The sequence below is a fragment of the Cuculus canorus genome, chromosome Z (genome assembly GCF_017976375.1).
Source record: "Cuculus canorus isolate bCucCan1 chromosome Z, bCucCan1.pri, whole genome shotgun sequence".
Classification (NCBI taxonomy): Eukaryota; Metazoa; Chordata; class Aves; order Cuculiformes; family Cuculidae; genus Cuculus; species Cuculus canorus.
The window spans coordinates 62,803,332-62,821,833 of NC_071441.1; the positions used below are offsets into that span (position 1 = coordinate 62,803,332).

General features: G+C 38.8%; 1 protein-coding gene across 12 annotated transcripts in view; it reads left to right on the forward strand.

Moving 5' to 3' along the window:
* The first annotated feature begins 288 nt into the window (after nt 1-288).
* PRR16 (proline rich 16) overlaps nt 289-18,502 on the forward strand; it is a 200,663-nt gene continuing 182,449 nt past the window's right edge. For all 12 annotated transcript variants that reach the window (XM_054054538.1, XM_054054536.1, XM_054054528.1 and 9 more), the window contains exon 1: nt 289-654. In XM_054054538.1, the coding sequence (XP_053910513.1) occupies nt 493-654 (162 nt within the window). In that variant the 5' untranslated portion in view covers nt 289-492. The remainder of the gene's footprint in view (nt 655-18,502) is intronic.

Here is an 18,502-nt window from a genome sequence, read left to right on the forward strand (position 1 = left end):
GAGGCAAGAATGACATTTTTCCCATCAGAAACCGGCGCTACTGTTGCTCCCTTCGATGCGAGTTTTGGAAGGAGTCAGACTGCTAAAAGCGCTCCCTTTGGTGGCGGCTCTTTGGGCGAGGAACCACCTCTCTCCGGCAGCGCCGGTGCCTCCCGGGAGCCGCGGGGCGCTCGGACGCGTGGGAACCCCGCGGGGGGAGCGCGCCCCGAGCCGGAGGAGCCCGGCTGCCCCCGCGGGGGCGACGCGGGCGCTCCTCCCCCCGGTCCCCTCTCCGGAGCGGGCGGGGCGAGGCGCAGGCGCGGCGCATCGCGGGGCCCCGATGGCAGCTGCACAGCGCGGCCGCCCGGCGGAGCGCGGCGCGGCTCGGCGCCCCCGGCGCGGGATGCGCCGAGGAGGAGGAGGAGGAGGAAAAGGCGGCTGCGGCATCTCCGGGAGCCGGAGGGACGGGGCCGCCACGCTCGGCTGAGCTGCGAGTCCCCGCTGCCCCGAAGGATGTCCGCCCAGTCCAAGGGGACCGCATCCTCCTCCTCGTCGCCGTCCGAGGGGCCGCCGGCAGCCTCCAAAGCCAAGGTGAAGGAGCAGATCAAGATCATCGTGGAGGATTTGGAATTAGTCCTGGGGGACCTGAAAGACGTGGCCAAGGAACTTAAGGAGGTGAGAAGCGGAGGGATGCGAGGCGGGGACCCGGGGATGCCCTAGCATCACTCGTCCGGGGCTCGAGGGCTCCGCTGCCGCGGGGGCTTCGCTGCCGCCCCCCGGCTGCTTTCGCCACTGGGGTCCAGCAACTGGTGTCCGGTGCTGGGAACGGGGCGGCTGTCCCCGCCATCAGGGCTGCGAGGCGCCTCTCCCCGGGGTCTTCCCGCCTCAGATCGGAGGGGTTTTTTATGTTTTGGGTTTTTTTTTTTTGTGTGTGTGTGTGTTTTGTTGTTGTTGCTTTTTCTTCCCCTGGGAGGTCGGGGATGCTCCTGCTGCGGAGTGAGCAAAGCGTCCGGGGGAGCTTGCGGGACACGAGGAGGTGCTGAGGGATGCGTGAGAAGTGGGAGAAGCTCCACTCCTGCTCCAGCGCGTTTAACTTTTCGCCTGCACTCCCCCTCCCCTGTGCATCCAAAGGCGGCAGCTCGGTTCGAATCTCCCGGCCGGTGGGGGTTGGGGGGCTCCCAGACCCCCCGCACCCTCTGCCTTGCCTAGAGCATCCCTGCCCAGCTGGGCAGCCGAGTCTGCCTCTGCCTCTGCAGGCTGCTTCTCCGGGAGCTGAGCTGTCCGTGTATCCCCTCTATCCGGCAGGATTGCCTTTGCAATCATCCTTTTGCCAGTGGCGAGTGTCATCTCCCCCAGGTTAATCTGCAGGCAGAGTGCGATTACCGCGGGCGTGTTCGGGAGCAGGGAGATGCTGTAGCTGACGGAAGGCGATTCGTCTGTCCTTTTGGATATTTCCACATTATCTTGGTTTTGCTACATGACTGGTCGACAGATGGTTGGATTATGCGCTGAAATTCAAGTCCAGGATCTCTGTGCATTACTTTATAATCCTGTATTTCACATGTGTAACAGGCTGTGTGGGTTATGGTTTTTTTTCCTTTGCTATCAAATATTAGTTTTTGATTTTAACAATATTGTCAACAAGTTTCATTCAACAGACTTGCCATCTGAGGCAGTCTGAAATTCACCCACTGCTTTGTATAATATCGAAAGATGTGTAAACACACGGCTCACTAATCACAGCTGTTAGACTTCTTTCTAACCCACAATTCCAGATTTCTTTTTTGAAAATATAACTATAGTTCCTCTTTCCCTTGATGTGCTGCTGTCTGTTCTGTTGCTGCAGAAGCACATTTTTCAGGACCTGGAAAGGATGTAGTGTAATCTGTCCCATGAATGTAAATCATTTTCTGCACATAATCAGTCCTAGCTTTCCTCCAGTAAGCAAACAAGATTGCTGTAGGTGGAGGTCGTATGTCATCATTTATTGTGGCATGTTTTATCTAAGCAAACTCGTCTGTTCTGTTTGACTGCATCTGTGAAAAAGAACTAGATTACCTCTGCTTGATAGGGAAATGGCTTGTGTGGAACTCCTTTTCCCAAATAGAGTGAAATGTATTATAAAAGGAAAGTTGCAGGGAAATGGTGCTATAACTGTGTTAGGTGCTACATACGTGTTGAAGGGTGGAAGGATTGCCAAGGGCATCTGTTTTGAGAAAATAAAAGTATTTTTGTAAAAAGGACAGTTGAATCTTGTTCGTATCCATGGGAGTGTCTGAGTAATGCTTTTCTCTAAATATGTCTTACAAAGGTGATACCTGTGATACTCTGACAAACAAGGTCTGCGTATGCTATTACCTGATTGCTTGCAACACTGTTCTTATGTGTTAAATACAGTTGGCATGACGTTTAATTTTAAAAGTCCACGGAAGTTTGCCATCTGAGTATCTCCGAGTGTCTGCTTTTTGTGGTGTGAGCTAAATCTATGCAAGGTTTCTTGGCACATATGCAGTGTGTCGTATCTTTCTATGTGAAAGTCAATTAATTGATGATATTACAAGCTAATAATCAGTCTCGTTTGTAGGTTGTTTTTAGGGGTTCGAAAGCATTGGCAGGTCTTCCATTAAAGGATGTAAGAAATTGGTCTGTGGTCAGTTTTGGTGTATGACACATAGAAGTATACCTGTGCTTCCTTTGTGGTTCCTTACTATAGGACCAGGCAAACTGATGAACTAGAGGATTAAGTTTACACATTCCATTGTCAGTACAAATTATTTTCTTCTGGAAAGGTTTTTGCTAGACTTTTTTTTTTTTTTTCCTCCTGGATATTTGCTGTAACCTGACACTTGTACTACAATCTTTTCATTCCTTTTTTATTTATATTTATAATATTCTGAAAACAGCTTTTCAGCCTTTCATTTTTTTTATTGCTGTTGTGTTAAAAAATTCTTCAATACTGCTGTAATGATATGACATGGGAGCTTTTTTTTTGTGCACTTATTGAAAATATGGCATTTGTAGAACACTATTTTCCTCCTATTTATGTCTACCTATTTGTTACCCTATATAAGTAATTATTTGTTAGATTATACTTAGTGTAGTACTTTAGATATTGCAATAGACTGGGTGTCCTAGTATCTTTTAGTCTTCTTTTGTAAGATTTTATACTCAAAGTGCTGTCAAGCTGAAAGATAATTTCATTGCTTCAAAGTGAACTGTTCTATAACTGTAAGGAGTATGGCTGTACAAGACTTGTGTATCTTGTTACATGTAGCTTGTTATACTTACATTAATGTATTTTGCATCAGCCTTTTATTCCAAAGCTTTTTCTAACTGATGTTTTAATTTTTTTTGGTTTTTTTTTTTTTTTTTATTTAAAGCTGAGGAAAGGAAGAGTGGGAACAGGATGGATTGTTAAAACCAGATGCACAAAACCACGAAGCTTATAAAATTCTCTGAAAAAAAACAACACATGACTAAATCATGTGGATTAAAACAAGTACATATTAGAAGTTACTGCGTCTCAGAAGTGGAACATCTGTCTCTTTCCCTCTCCTTATTTATTGGTCTGGTTTGCTTAGGCTAAGGTGACCACAGAAGACTGTGGATGGATACCAGGGGTGTCTGGGAGTCATGTTAGGATGGAGTAGTGCTAAGTCCAGAGTTTGAGCTCATACATGGCTAGGCCTCTCTAGGGTGCAGTTAGCTAAGCAGAAACTTGGCCCCTTTTGTCTCCATGCTAAAACAAAACACAGAGTGGGTATGTACCAACAATGGGATGTGTTTTTGTGCTGGAAGAAATTAATGCATTTCAAATGGATTGAATGGCTGTTATTTGATGAATATTCCAAAGAAAGGGTGCCAGAAGATTGAGTAGCACAGACTATTCCTTTAGTCCAGGCTATTTCAAAATTAAGTTTGTAAAGCCTTCAATTTTGGTTCTCCTCCAAAGGATTGGATGAAATACCTTCTCCACTGAAGTCTGTCTAGAAAACTGGTTATTATTAAGTTTTGCTTTGCAGATGATACTTATTTGTCTGGTGCCTAAATAATGAGATGATGAACCTGAAGACGTGTGCTAATGAAACTATTTTGAATGTAAAATGCATGATGCAGCCCTAATTCTCTGATGATTGAAGAAGAGATTGTAGGAGGTGTGCATATGCGCCTGTGGAGAGCAGACACAGAGATTTGTATTGTCTTAATACTATATAGTAAAGGCTTCTCTGCTTTCGCATTTTATGATAGTGTTACACGTTTCTGTAGCCTTGCACTTGTTTACATTGAGGAAATACTTAACTAAATAATTTGATAAATACTTTTTATAGTAATAAAAATTCATTATGTGGAATAAATTCCTGGAAGTTATGTGTGAAACATTTGCATAGCTTTTAATTGGCTAAATACGCTTCAACCTTTTATCGAAAGGAAGCAGCTGTGTAGCTATTGCCAATGCTAAGAATAATCCAAAATGGAGGTGCAGGAGAAACAGAAGCCCTCATAGGCATTGCACATGCATGAGTAAGTTTCCAGCCCTTCCAAGTCTACATCTTTTGCTTTAAACCTCTAAAAATGTCTTGCTGACAGAACAAGTGAATAATACTCACTCATCTAACTGCTGTGTTTATATTCTGTAAAGATGTGATCGACAAAATTTGGGCATGACTTACAAAATAATGTTTTCTAAGTGATGATGGAACTAGCAGGTCCTAACAGCCCGACCTCCCGAACACCATGAGTTTTTTTTTGGAGTAAGTGACCTGATACCATAACCTGGCCAGTCATCGTTCTTGTAAGTGGAGGATGGTCATGTATTCCATGGTCTTCATTTCTGGGATGGGCCTGCAAGAGCATATTAGAATTTCAACTCCAGTGTTTTCCATTACATTTTTGGTTTTGTGTTCAGCTAATGATCTGGATGGCAGGAAGGGACTTCAGGTTCTAGGAAGTTGGAGTTTGTATCCACCAAGAGGATTTTAGCAGAAATTATCAATCATATATTAGTATCTCTGACGCGCAGGCAGCAATACAGACTCCAACTAAAAAATGTTTTGGATTCATACTGCTTCATGACAGCAAGAGAGAGAGACATCACAGGTATAGAATATACTGTATAGAAGACTAAGAGTAGGTTGAACAGTAGCAAAACATTTTGGTCACTTCTGTCTTCTGCTGATCTCTTCCTCTACTTCCTCTACTCCTTTTCTGGGCTCTCTCCAGATATCAAGGACCTGCCACTCCTTTCTCTAGACAGTGGCAGTTAAAAGAAGAGGGTTTTGAGCATATTTGTTCCTACCAATAGAAATGAAGTAAATGCCAATGCCCTTCTTGCATGTGAATTTTGGATGCAGGCCTTCTGAACTGTGTTACTCTTGTAGTCTTGCTTCAGTGGAGGCATTATATGTATATGCAGATCTCTCAGTCACATGTGAAAGCGACTGAAGTATTCTTGTGATTTTTATTGCTGTAGCTGGAGTTGTGGTCCAGTTCAGGCACCAGGAGCAAGGTGTTGTGTGACTAATGGCATTGCCCATTCCAAAAATTGCTAGTCTCTCCAGCAGCAGATTTTTTTGTGATCCTTATTGCAGTTCTTCATGGTAAATGCAATCATGAACTGTTCCTGAATGTTTATTTTAAGTGCAGAGTATGATTCATTATGTAAGAGAAGCACTGAACAGCAACTTTATTTGTGATCTGCCCAGGGGTCCAAACAGGGTCATAAATAGTTTTTGCAGGTAACTGGATCATAATTCGCGTTTCCTTTTTTTTTTTTTTTTAAATTTCTTGTGATTTGTGAAGCATTTATATAATTATACACTACAAAAAGATAGAATTCTCATGCTGGTAGTGTCAATAAAGCTAGTAAAGCTAAAAGGTAACTTTGAACCTTGAAAGAAACCCATGTTTTAAGGTTGTCAGGAACATTGTAAAATGAAAAGGTAAAGTTGCTGCACATCTGACTTGTGAACAAAGCTAAGAAGAGTTAGTAATTGTGTTGTGTAATGCAATGAAAGGAGTAACTGGTGTACATATAGAGCATTGCTTGTTAATATCAAGAGGCTTGACAGAGGGAAGCATGCTGTCAATTTATGCTAGCTGTTTTGTTTTTGTAAACACTCATGTCAGCTACTTCATCCCTTTTATGCAATACTAAGCTCCTGATAGTAATGTGTATTGTGCAACCATGAGCTAAATAGAGCATATATAAATTCAGTTTTCAAATAAAAACAGTACCACCGTGAAAATATGTGTCTACGTTCTAAAGTTGGAGCTTCACACAGCCTGTGGACTACTGACCATGATACAGAAAACAGAAGTAGTAAGCCATGAACTTCAGTCTGTTGCAGTTAGTTTTTTCCATTGACTTCATTAGAAACAGAAGTAAGTTTAGTAGTAACGGAAGTTAGTTTTGGGCTGCTTCATTTTTATTAAATCTTTTGAACTCGGAGGAATCTGTTGCTGCCATGTGTATCTATGAATGTGTCATACAAAAACAATGACTATGTTGAGCACCGTCACTGAAATTTTGCAGATTTCTGCCGGTTTCCACTGGAAATGAAACAATGCTTCTGTTCCCATTATCCACACTGGACAAAATTCTGGAATAGCCTTCCCATTTCCAGTCAAAAACTTGCAGCTGTATTACTGCTCAGAATCAATTTGTACACAAGTAATTAATAGCACTCCTCTTTGGGAGGTGCAAATGTCATCCCTGAGTTTAAGGGGTACTTTCCCATAGTGTCTATTTCACAATACTTTTATGAAAATATCACTATCCTCTTGTAGTTTTCCTTTCTTTTAGACCTGCAACATACTGGTGTCTCATAGTCTTCTCTGAACTGAATGGTCAATGATCTTGTGTATATTCTGCTTGAGTGTCCCCGTTTTTTGAGTTAGTAGAGATAATTGATATGAGGCAGAACAGAGTAAAGCAGTCTATTTCACATATGGATCGCTATCTTTACCACATAACCTGTGGCTGAGTACAGCCATGCACGTTAACAGTACTTTAGTTACTTAAACACAGATGGAACTTTGTTTTATTTTGTGATTTGGGCCTTTTGTTTAGGTTTTTGCGTTTTGGTTGGGTTTGTGTTTTTTTTTTTTTTTTTTTTTTTTTGTCCTCCAGTAGACCCAGTAAGTAGCAGCTAATGTACATTATTCTCTTAAAATAAAGGTCTTGAGGTCAAAGTTCACTCAAATTTTAATATAGGTTGCATATTACCTGTTATATTGAATCTTTAGTATGTTAGCCATGGATGTAAGATGAGGGCTACAGCCTACACGTGCTTCCTTCTCTCACAGCTCATGTCCAGCTCTGTACATTATTGGCTCTGGTCATGCTGGCAGTAGCTACCTGCAAGGCTTCAAAAGGCACCTACACCTTTTTTTTTACTCAGGGGAAGAAGAAAAGCAGAGCCTAATTTCATTGTGGAAAGGATGAGAAAATCCTCTAGCAAATCTCTCACTACGGCTTGCTTGTTTCAGGTTGCATGTGTGTTGAATAACTGGGGAGGGGGACTTGGTGGCTGAGCTGATGGGAGTCGTGAGGAGCAATTGCCTCCAGACAGGAGCAGTACTGTCGGTTGTTGCTTTTGCAAAAAACGTAGTATGTTCCTGTGTCTTTAAAGATTAGCAAACTCATCTGTTGTTTTATGCAGCATGTGCCACATTGTGTTATGAAGACTGAGAACGCTGATGTTGAATCGTTTCCAGATTTCATTGTAGATTATTTCACAGTAATCTGAAAAATCCTGCCCTTTTAAAACACCATTCAGTTGTTTTTTTTTCTCCATAAATCTTTTTTGATAATTCCACAGTAATTGTTTTAGTCTTTTACCCATGATAGTAATATGGTCTCTTTATTGTGGTCTGTTTACAGTTCTTTCAGGGAACAGCTTCAAGATAGAAGCACAGTAAGACAGCCTAACTTGCACTGTAGTAATTTGTGTTGTAAATAAGAAAATAAAATATTTTAATTCTTCTGAAAATAGTGGGACAGTTTGTTTAAAGTGAGCCCATCTGCACAGGGCTCCAGGACTTCAATGGGGAACAAAAAACTAGATTTGGACTTTCTATTCAACTGCAGAAAGTGAGATAAGTGCTTAAATATTGAAAATTGTGATATCTAATAAGATTTTGTAGTTAGTAGAAATGACACTGTGTTATAACAGGCTGCTTACATGGCCTTTATGATGCAAATTTCAAAAGCAAACAAGCTAACCAGAAGCCTTAACAAATTAACAGTTTGGGCTTTCTTCTTCATTGTAATTTATTGGTTTATACCCATTTAACTGTGTCCTTTCTGTATAAAATTAATGTGAAAATGTGAAAGATCAAGGTCAGTATGTTTTTTTATTTACTGTGGTGTAACAAAACCCAAGTATAATTCTTTCTTTGCAAGCTTTGTCATCAAGATTTTTATATTTTTTATCATATGCCTTCTGCTTTTTCTTGCCTTTTAGTTAAAATTGGGCACCCTCCACTTTTTCAGTGTTTCTGAATTCTGATAAGGGCACATGCTATCTACTGAAAGTTCAGTAGCTATTGCACAAATAATTGGAACAAATATTTTTAAATATAGAATCACAGACTTGTTGAAGTTGGAAGGAACTCCTGGAAAATTTCCAACCCATTCAACATGCAGCTAGGGAAGGTTGCTTGGGATCTTATTCTTGAGTATCTTCAAGGATGGTGACTTAACTGCCTTTCTGGACTGCCTAATTAATGTGGTATTGCAGTTACAGTGAAAAAGATTTATCTTGTGTTTAAGTAGAATTTCCTGTATTTCAGTCTGTACCTCTTGTCTGTTGTCCTCTCATTTAGCACCTGTGAGAAGAGTCTGGTTTTGCTTCCTTCCAGTCAAGTATCTGTACACGTTGGGATAGATTCCCCTGAGCGTTCACTTCTCTAGACTAAATAATATCACTCTCTCAGCTGTTCCTCGTATAACAGATGCTTTAACCTCTTGGTTATCTCCCTAACCTTTTGCTGGACTATCTCCAGTGTGTTCTTATCTGTCTTATACTGGAGAGTACAGAACTGTGCAAAATACGCCAGACGTGCAATTAAAAAATCAGGTAGACTACTGTGTTACAAACATTATCTTCCCTCAATAAATATTTCTTTATCTGAAAATTTTATATTAGCTGAAAAACATATTTTCTACTTTTTCATTAAAGTTACAGTAATAAATGATTATGGACTTCTCAGTGCCTGTGATCTGAATCTGGATTTTGCTTACTTTCAGACAGAAGAATAAATAACAGTTTTGCAGTATATCTCCTTTTATGAATATAAAGGATACATACACCAAGGGTTCGGAGCTGATGTTCATGAATGCGGGCACTGGAGCATGTGTGTGGCATTAGGCAGTGATGATGGGAGGTCTGCAGTTCCTTCTGATTTTACAGGAACACCACTCCTCTGTAACATCACCCGGTGAAACTATGATATATTCTTTTCCCCACCTCCAAATGAGATTATCTGGGCAAACACAATGTAATTACTGAAGTTAACTCTGAAAAGCATTCACATTAATTTTGCCCCTCTACTCCAGCCTCTGCAGATGTCAATTTTTACTTCGATTTCTCATCTTCCATTGCATTGTACTAGTTCCTCCATTTCTATGAGGCTGTTTTGTTTTGTTTGGGTTTTTTTTCCTAGCCCTGTTTCTCTTCTCCCTTGTAACAGCTTCTACTGCTTCTGCAAGTTTATCTACTTCACTCCTGTTAATGCCTATCAGAATGACATTGTTAAATGTGGGAGTGCTTGTCTTTCCATTCTTGAATGTTGACTCAGGAAAGTCAACATCTAAGTTTTAAGATTGGTCATAAGAATTTCAGGTGACTCTGGCATTCATCTTACACAATCATTCTCCTCATGCATCTTTTGCAAGCTAATTGGAGATTCTCCTGGGTAGGATCTGGAAGCATTAGTAGTTTTTTCTTCTTGCTCAAATTTCCAATCTAGCAACTGAAGGCTATGTTTGGATTGCAAAATTATCTGGGTTGTTATTACAAGCAAAGTTTGTGTAATTTATTGCAGCTAAGAAACTGTACAAGCATAAATACCTCTGTTGAAGTAATAATTTATTTCCTGAAATCAAAGTACAGATGGCATGGTGAACTTGTAAGACTTACAGAAAACTCGTGTTTGACCTAACTGGGAGGTCTCCCTTGAGGCGAGGGAATGAGGAGGTTGTGATTATTAGTTTTTGTTGTTACCTGTTGACAATTGATTTGCATGTGCTAGTTTTTCAGATAGTAGTTAATTGATTCTGTCTTATTAAAAAAAAAAATCATAGAATTTAAATAGTTGGATTGTAAGAGCTTTAAATCATGTGCAAACACTTTAGTTAATTGTTTTCATTTGCTTTCTTAAATCTTAGCAAGCAGAGCTTTTGCTGGTGTGAAACAATGTAACCATCGAGGTACTTGACTGAGCTGAGACTATAAAGTAACCTGATGAGTGTCAGGAAAAGTATAGCGTACTACAAATACTTATGAGCCAATACAGCGGCATAAAAAACCCCAACCCCAAAGCCTATTGCAACACATAGTGATCGTTTATGTAGGGATGGATGAGTTACACAACAAAATATCGTAGTACTTTAGGTGCTGAGGATGCAGAACTAGAAAAAAAATCTTCTGCAGAGGAGTGAGAACCTTTTACTTAGTACAGATATTACTTAGTTTGTTTCTTCAAATTAAAACAGCAAGAAAAAGATGTAAAAAAAAAAGGTACATTGAAAATCCTCAGTTTTATCTTTGAGGAAGGTTTGAAGGATGTAGTGAAACTGAGGACGCTGTGCCAGAATTAAAACATTGGCTTGAGTGACTTCTCCTCCCCCCCCCCCCCCCCCCCATTTCTGAGGTGACGTACACTGAATGAACTTAATTTGGTTTCAATAGATCTGTGCCGTCTTGTGTTAGATGGCCTGTTTTCCTTAATCTGTGCCAGCCATTCTGGAGCTTTGGTGTGTCTGTGTGTGCCAAGTTTGTCTCTGATTCATGTGATTCAAGTTCTTCATTTCAAGAGAAATTAGGACCCCGGTACTTGCATAGACAGTAATGTGTATGGATTGCAATCAGAAGGCTCCAGTTCTTTTATCTAAGTCTTAAGTTCACTGCATACCAAAGAATTGTTGAAGATAGTTTAAAGCTAGGCCTACATAGGAATTTTACATTTAATGTTAGGTAACTGATGGAAATGTCTTTTAAAAGAGCTATAAAAATGTCTTCTAAAATCTTAGAAGTCCTTAAAAGGATTTTAAAATCTGTTCACTGGTGAATTTTTCTGAGTTTTTGATGCAAGATTGTATTATGTCTTAGTAGGATAACTGACTGGATCTTATGAATGACTGCTGTATACTATTTCTAGGAGATGGACACTTGGCTAACATCATGAATCTGCACTTCATGCTTCTTAGGAATTGGAAAAAAATCAGCTCTATCAAAGTTGAAGTTTTTTCAGTGTACATCACCTTAGAAATAGGGGCCATTTTTATAATACTTTCAACAGAATATTAGATGTACCCAGTCAGTTATTTCCTCTGTGATTTGCAGTCTGCTGCTGCAAATTTACATCTAGCTTAGAACATGAATTGTTTCTGAGATTGAATGTTTAACAGATATTAGTCAACCAAGACCAGAAAGTAAAATACTAAAATAAAATTTAATAAATAACCCTGTGGATGAAATCTTTATTTGGGAAAAAAGTAAACAACCCTGACTTCATGCTTTGTATTATGGAGTCAGGTGTAGTTATTATAATCTATTATTAAAAGAAGGAAGCTATAGTTCTGTAGATCTTGTGGACCATTTGCTTAAGGTGAAGCATGCTCCTGTTTAGTTTTCACCACTTCTGACAGCGAGGTCTCATGATGTAACATTAATGTCCTTATGTTATGTGTGTTATGTGACAGCTTTTCAAATGACTTGTGTTTCTTTTATAGTTATCTTCTGAAAGAGTGGCAGGGCTCAAGGGGATGTGGAACATTATTGAGCCTTAATGTTCTAAAAATCAAGTTCTTGTTTTAATAACTGCTTGTTTCATACAGGCAGAGTACTTCTCCCATCTTCATCTGTTATTTCTCAGCTTACTTTATTAATCAAGAATGAAGCATCATTGTTATCACTGTGCATGATATGTCTTCCTTCTGTGCATGGTTTCTTGCACATAATGAAACAACATTGTCTGTTACATAAATGCTAATATACTGTAATTAAATCTTGATCCAGTGGATTTTACAATAATTAAATGTCTATTTTGAACAAATTAAATTCTTTCGTTGCTTTTTGTACATTAATTACAGCCATGCATTGAAGAACTTTGTTTTAGACTTTAGGAGCCTTTATGGCTAAAGGGCAAGATGTCAGCATCTTGCTTTCGTCTAACATAGAGCAGTATTAAGTGTATGTTCCTTTAACATTTTCTTCCAATGAAATAGATGTTCCTGGAGTCTTCATGTGCTCCCTATGAAATAGGAAGCATAGTACAAGGAATTTGTGCATAGAAAGTGTTTAATCTTGGGGAAAAAAACACACCAGGCAAACAAATAAACAGTGACAATAAAATTTTATTAGAATTCTAGTAGTAGTACATATTAAGAAAAGGTTAAGCACGAAGTCTTTTTCCCTTAGCAGGACACTTATCTTTAATTTCTTTCTACTTCTGATTTTTGTATGGCATTTATTTGAGTTTCCAAGTATGTGCATTATAGATTATGCATAGTATATGCATAGGCATAGAGCAGTGTGTTCTTGTGACTAGACTACTTGCAGAACTTGTCTCCTGTGAAACAGACACATGCTTTATGTAATTTTCTCTGTTCATGCATGTATGTCCTCTAGTGGAAGTGATTGCAGATAGTGCACAAGGCATCCTCCTATTTTTTTTAGGAAGCGCATCCTTCTCTGAAGGAATGATTTTCTTTAAGGACATCAAAGGGAAACAAATTACCTGAGTGTTTTCTGATCCAGATCTGAGGAATAATGATGCTCTTTAGAGACTCACAGGCTAAGCAGAAGTATTTGCACGATGAAATAGAAGAGTGGTCCTCCGTCTCATTGTAACGTGTATGTTATCTGGAAAGAAATCTTGAAAGTGAGTAGTTTATTTTCCTAAATGAGAAGGCAAATGCGTGGCATAAATTCAATAAGAAATTTTAACAGTTCCCTTTTTAGAAAGGTTCTGTGGTGCTATTCTCCACAGACTGCATTCTGGATACATGTTGACACAGTGCGATCATCTTGATTTGCAGGCTGCTCTTGGGCCTCTGCTGCTCATGCTTGCTTTGTGTAACAAGACCGGTAATTTTCACTACAGGCGTTGAAGAAAATCATAATTATAAATGTAGGAAGCAGAATTATTTGTGATTTTTTAAAAATCTTGGTAAAACCTCAGAGTGTCACAGGTGCTGGGTCTGGTGGCACAGAACGGAGAACCTGGAGAAAATGCAACAAGAAAGAAAGGAAGAAAAAGGAGGGTTGCTGGTGGTGAGGAAAGCAGACAGTGGGAAATAAAAAACGCTTTGTTTGACTTTTTCTGGTTAGAAAAGGAAGATGCAGTGGGAGCAAAAGACATTCCACTCATAAACTCAGTTTATGATATTATGTGAAATGTCATGACTTTTCTGTGTGGTGGTTGATGTTTTATTTAAGAATAGATGATTTAAAAGAGCAAATCATGTGTCTAAATCCAAGACTCTTCTACTGGAGTCAGATCACATGTTTCTTCATGAGTTTATCAAGTTCCATTTTAAATAAATCCATTTATCCTGCTGTTGTTTTTGTCCTGCTGTTTCTGTTGGACTATTATTTTGTGAAAAATGGATGTAACAACCTGGAATCTTTTTTTTTATTTTTTTTATTTTTATTTCTCTTTTAACACCCAGATTTTTTTTCTTGGTAGTGTTGCCACTTAGCTCAGGTAGCTCTTGAATATTTCTTCCTCTACATGTACTTGTATGTTGGCACATTAGTAAAGTCTTACTCATTTTATTAATTTGATAGGCTCTCTCTCCATTTGATTAAACACAGGGCTGTTCTACCTGTATTTTGATGGGATTAATCTTCACAGAAATGTGCACAATACCGTAGATGAGATCTAACCAGAGCTTAACATAGTGTTGGAACTATCTCTTTTGCTGCATTCTGAAGCTGCTTTTCATTTTTGGTTTCAGATTGTCAGCTGACAGCCATGCCATGCCCACCTTACAGCAGAGGGTATTTTCCACACAGTTCTATAAATTAGTGAACTCTAGTCTGTACCATAAAGCTATGCAGTTATGATCTTGCAGTTATGATCAGTTAAGCGTTTGTGAGATTTGCTTCATCTCTTACCTCTGCTATGTCTCCAGTGTTCCTCAGGACATTTACAATATTTGTAGCAGGTTAATCAGTAAAAATACTGTATGACATCAGCCAAAGTCAGGTGAAGGAGTTTCATTGCTGTTTTCTCCCTATGCAAATCTACTGCTTTTTGTACCTGTAGAAAACCAGTTAACTGTAAACTTATCAGCAATCCACTTTCAAACAGTATATATTTAAGTTGTGGAATACCTTGTCACTGTTTTTTATGGAGCATATAAATTTTCGTGCATTGAAGATGACAATGGACAGAAGTAATGAGAGAGAGGTCTCTAAATGCATAGAAGAGCCTAGAAGCCAACTAAATGTATAGAATAATGCACGTCTTAGGAAAGCCCTGGGCCTGAGGTGGTCATAGCCTAGGAGAATGCTTGAGGAGACTACGGATTGTGTCTTTCAGCATCTGTTTTTGGTCATTGTTGGAAACGAGATGATAGGCTAAATAGAGGTTTGATCTCATCTTGTAAGGCCGTTTTTATGTAGATTGATTATCATAGTTTAGCCAATTTTATTTACTATATTTATTTCTTTCTCACAGACATTTCCTAAGCTGGGTTTCATTTTAAGCTTATCAGCCTGTAGCCACCATCCTTCTGTTTAAATATAAATGTAATATGATACTCCTTCTCCATCTCCTGCTATCTCACTTGACTGTCAAGATTGAAAAGTCTTGCTGCTGGCCCTGGAGATGACTGTTAGCATTTGCAGAGCAGCATAGCACAACTGAACTCACCCGGTGCATTCAGCTTCTGGACTTTAATTTCTGTCTTGGATGCTTGAAGTTTAAATTCCGTTGTCCATCTTGCTGCTGGACAGGCATAACTGATATTCTGTGTAGCAATAAAGCCAAGTAGTTCAACCAGCACTCTTGAAAGCTAATACAAATTAAAATCTGAGGGCCACCTGTTTTTAAAATATGCTGATAGGCATGTTCCTTACTTTTCCTCTGAAAACCTGAAGAATCTTTTAGTTGCAAAGTCTAATTCAGGTTATTAATTACCTCTTAAAGAAAATGTATTTCTTTACTGCACAGTCTTTATTTCACGAAGTTATGGTGGACTGTGTATATCTGTGTGCTCTTTGAAGTAGTTTCTCATGAAATTAGTTCTGGAAGTGAAAGGCTGTGATACTTCTGACAGGTTTTGTACTTCTACTTAAATGAATTGTAGTCTTTCTCTGTATCCAGATTCATGAGCTGCTCATTTAAACCTCTTAATCAATCTCTTGTATTCTGTTAACGTCTATCTTTTTTTGAGTTGAAGATCTATTCCTGTTTGGGTTTGTTTGTTTAAACTAAGTGTGTTAATCCACTGTCTTTATATGCATAGTTATTTCTGTGATTCTACTGTCGTCGGGGTCTGAAAGCTCTGAAAGGGTATAATCTCTTACTGGATCAGTGACTAGTTGAGAAGGATGTGTCTGGTTTCACTCTCGGTACCACTTGTGTATTGCTATTAGTGATAGCAATGTTGCATGTGTTACTGTACATACTTGAATTAGGAGGAGAGGGGAAGCGCAAATTCCACTGAATGAGCAGTTTAATGTACAATGAAGTTGATTATGTGGGTTTAATTTGTCTGATGGGTTCAAAGACTTAATAGTTACCAAACATTTTTATGAAACACTGGTTGCACCACTTTAATGTTATTACATTATTGTTACAATGCTTTAAATGACAGAAGTTGAGACTGTAAAGAGAGGAGCTAAAAAAGACAAGACACAAAGTGAAGGAAACTGATGTTGGTCTTCAGAGTTTGAGTAATGTCTGTGTGGTCTCACGAGGCAGTTTGAAACATCAGGAATACCACTTCAGGAGGGATTGTCATGGAAACTTGTTATTTTTTATCCTTACTAGTCTTAATTTTATTTTTTTTTCCAACTCCTGTTAAAGCTTCCTCTTAGTTTCCTTAAATTGTAGCTCTTCCTTTCATGAAAGAATATGCCCCTGTGACTTTTTCACTGTGGTAGTCTTCTATTGTTATTTATAGACTTATGCATGTTTTTATTAGGATTTTTGTTAATATTTTGTTCTTTGGCTGTTAGAACATTACAGTATTTTTGTATTGTGCTGGATTAAAAAAAAAGTATATGTTATGTTTCCACTTTTGTGATTATTTTTCAAAAGCATATTTAAAAATATATTTTCCACTTCTGTTATTGCATCTAACAGGAAATTAAGGCTGTTTACACACACTTAAATTCTGCCTTTGTTCTAAGACGAAGTGATGCTTCTAATTAACCAGCATTAGCTGTTAGATATCCTGGCCTGGTTTGTCTTGTGGCAACCCCTTAATTCTCTCAGCAAGGGAGTGAACTTTCTCAATGTTTTATTTCTTCCTTGAAGGTTATGTTTCATCTATTGTGAAACCATGGCCAAAGAGTAATACTCTGTTGGAACTGAAGTGTCCTCTGTAGTAGATTTTCTTTCCCTTCCTCTCTCCTCTCTTCAGTCAGTAAGTTTTGAGAGGCTCTGGGAAATGTTGTATCAAGATGCTCAATTAAAAGCAAGAGTTACATGAACTGAAGATAGCAATTTAAGTAGTGTTCCTTTATAAGGAAGTAATACTAAGCACTTGTCTTTGCATGTTGTTACAAACCTACTCCATCAGTGAAGTAAAATAATGTCTGAAGGACTAATTTGCTGTAGCATGCTGTATATTAATGTCAAAGGAGCAATGTCGAAAGTGTCTGGGTACCTTTTGAAAGGCATAAAATGACGTTCTGAAGAGTTTATTTGGATTTGCTCATTACATTTTGCTTTGTCTTGCTTTGCAGACAAACGTGCTGTTACAAAAACTGTAACACATCACTAGATTGCCAGATGCTTCGAATTATAAAATACCATCTTCAATTGTTTATAACTTTTTTTCTTAAGCGTAAACAGTTCAGGCAGAAATTTTTCATGCTGAGTTCTGTATTCATAATTTTTTTAAAAATAACTTTATTCTAGATTGAGTTGTTGATCTACTTAAGGGCAATAAACATAGTAAAACATCATTGGTTTGATCCTGCTTCCATCTTGATGCTTAAAAGCTTCTTTCCTCACTTCCTTTCTCTACTCTAGCAGAGGTGTCTAGCCCTTGCTAGAACATTTCACAATCACATAGAGTGATTTTTTAAGCATGGAAGCCTACATGATGTGACCAAAGGATGAAAATGTACCCTCTGAGTTGCTAGAACAAGAGTCCAGCTTGTATCTGAGGAGGACTTTCCCCCTTTGTTCCCGAGTAAACCATACTACTTTGCTGAGCTAACTTTCAGGAGAGATGCATACCTGAAATGAGAGGAGAAGGCTGACACAGCAGATTGAGAGTGAACTAGGATGAGGATGCTCCAGTGCATATAAACTGCATGTACAGTTTACCTTTGCATAAGGAAAAAATTGATGGAGGAGAATGGGAAAATTACTTTAAATGAAAACCTGATATGATGATAAGACTGTGACTAGAGATGTGTGTGTTTGATGCCTCTGGAAAGAGAATGGCAAATTTAAGAGTTTTGAGAAGAGTCTGTGTACTGAGCTCCTTTTTCTTCGGAGTGCTGGGAGAAGAGATTCCCAGTACCTTGGTCTCTCTCCCACCTTCATGTCTAAATGTATGAAGCACCCAAGTAGAAAGTTCATATTATAATTGTCAATTATTTTGTTTTCTTTGTGTACCAGTGGTCTTACAATGACCAAGACTCAACTGTCTTAATGATCCCAAGTGGTGGAGTTGATCTTTTCCTCTATTTTGCTTTGCTTTTAAGCTACGTGATGCAACATAAGCTTAAGGTGTGTATTCTTAAAATTGTTTCTTTATTGGTTTTGATGCAGTTTTTGTTTGTGCTCCCATAAATGTTTTGTGTAAGACTTTGCCTTACTTAGCGTGTTTTATGGTGGTTTATGCTTGCTATGCAATTAGCTGTGTGATATTATACTATGTCATTATAATTATTTGGTGTGGTAGCCCGTGCCTTATACATAGCATAATGATTTGAGGTTTTTTTGAATGGAGAATTCATTTACTATTGGACTTTTCTGTGCTAGGTGTCATTATGGTCCTCAAAAGTCTCATACGTGTTTAATCGATTTATTTTCATAATCACATTTATGAGGTGAGAGGGTATTATCTCCAGAGATACAAGACTGGAGGGTGCCAAATGGAACAGTA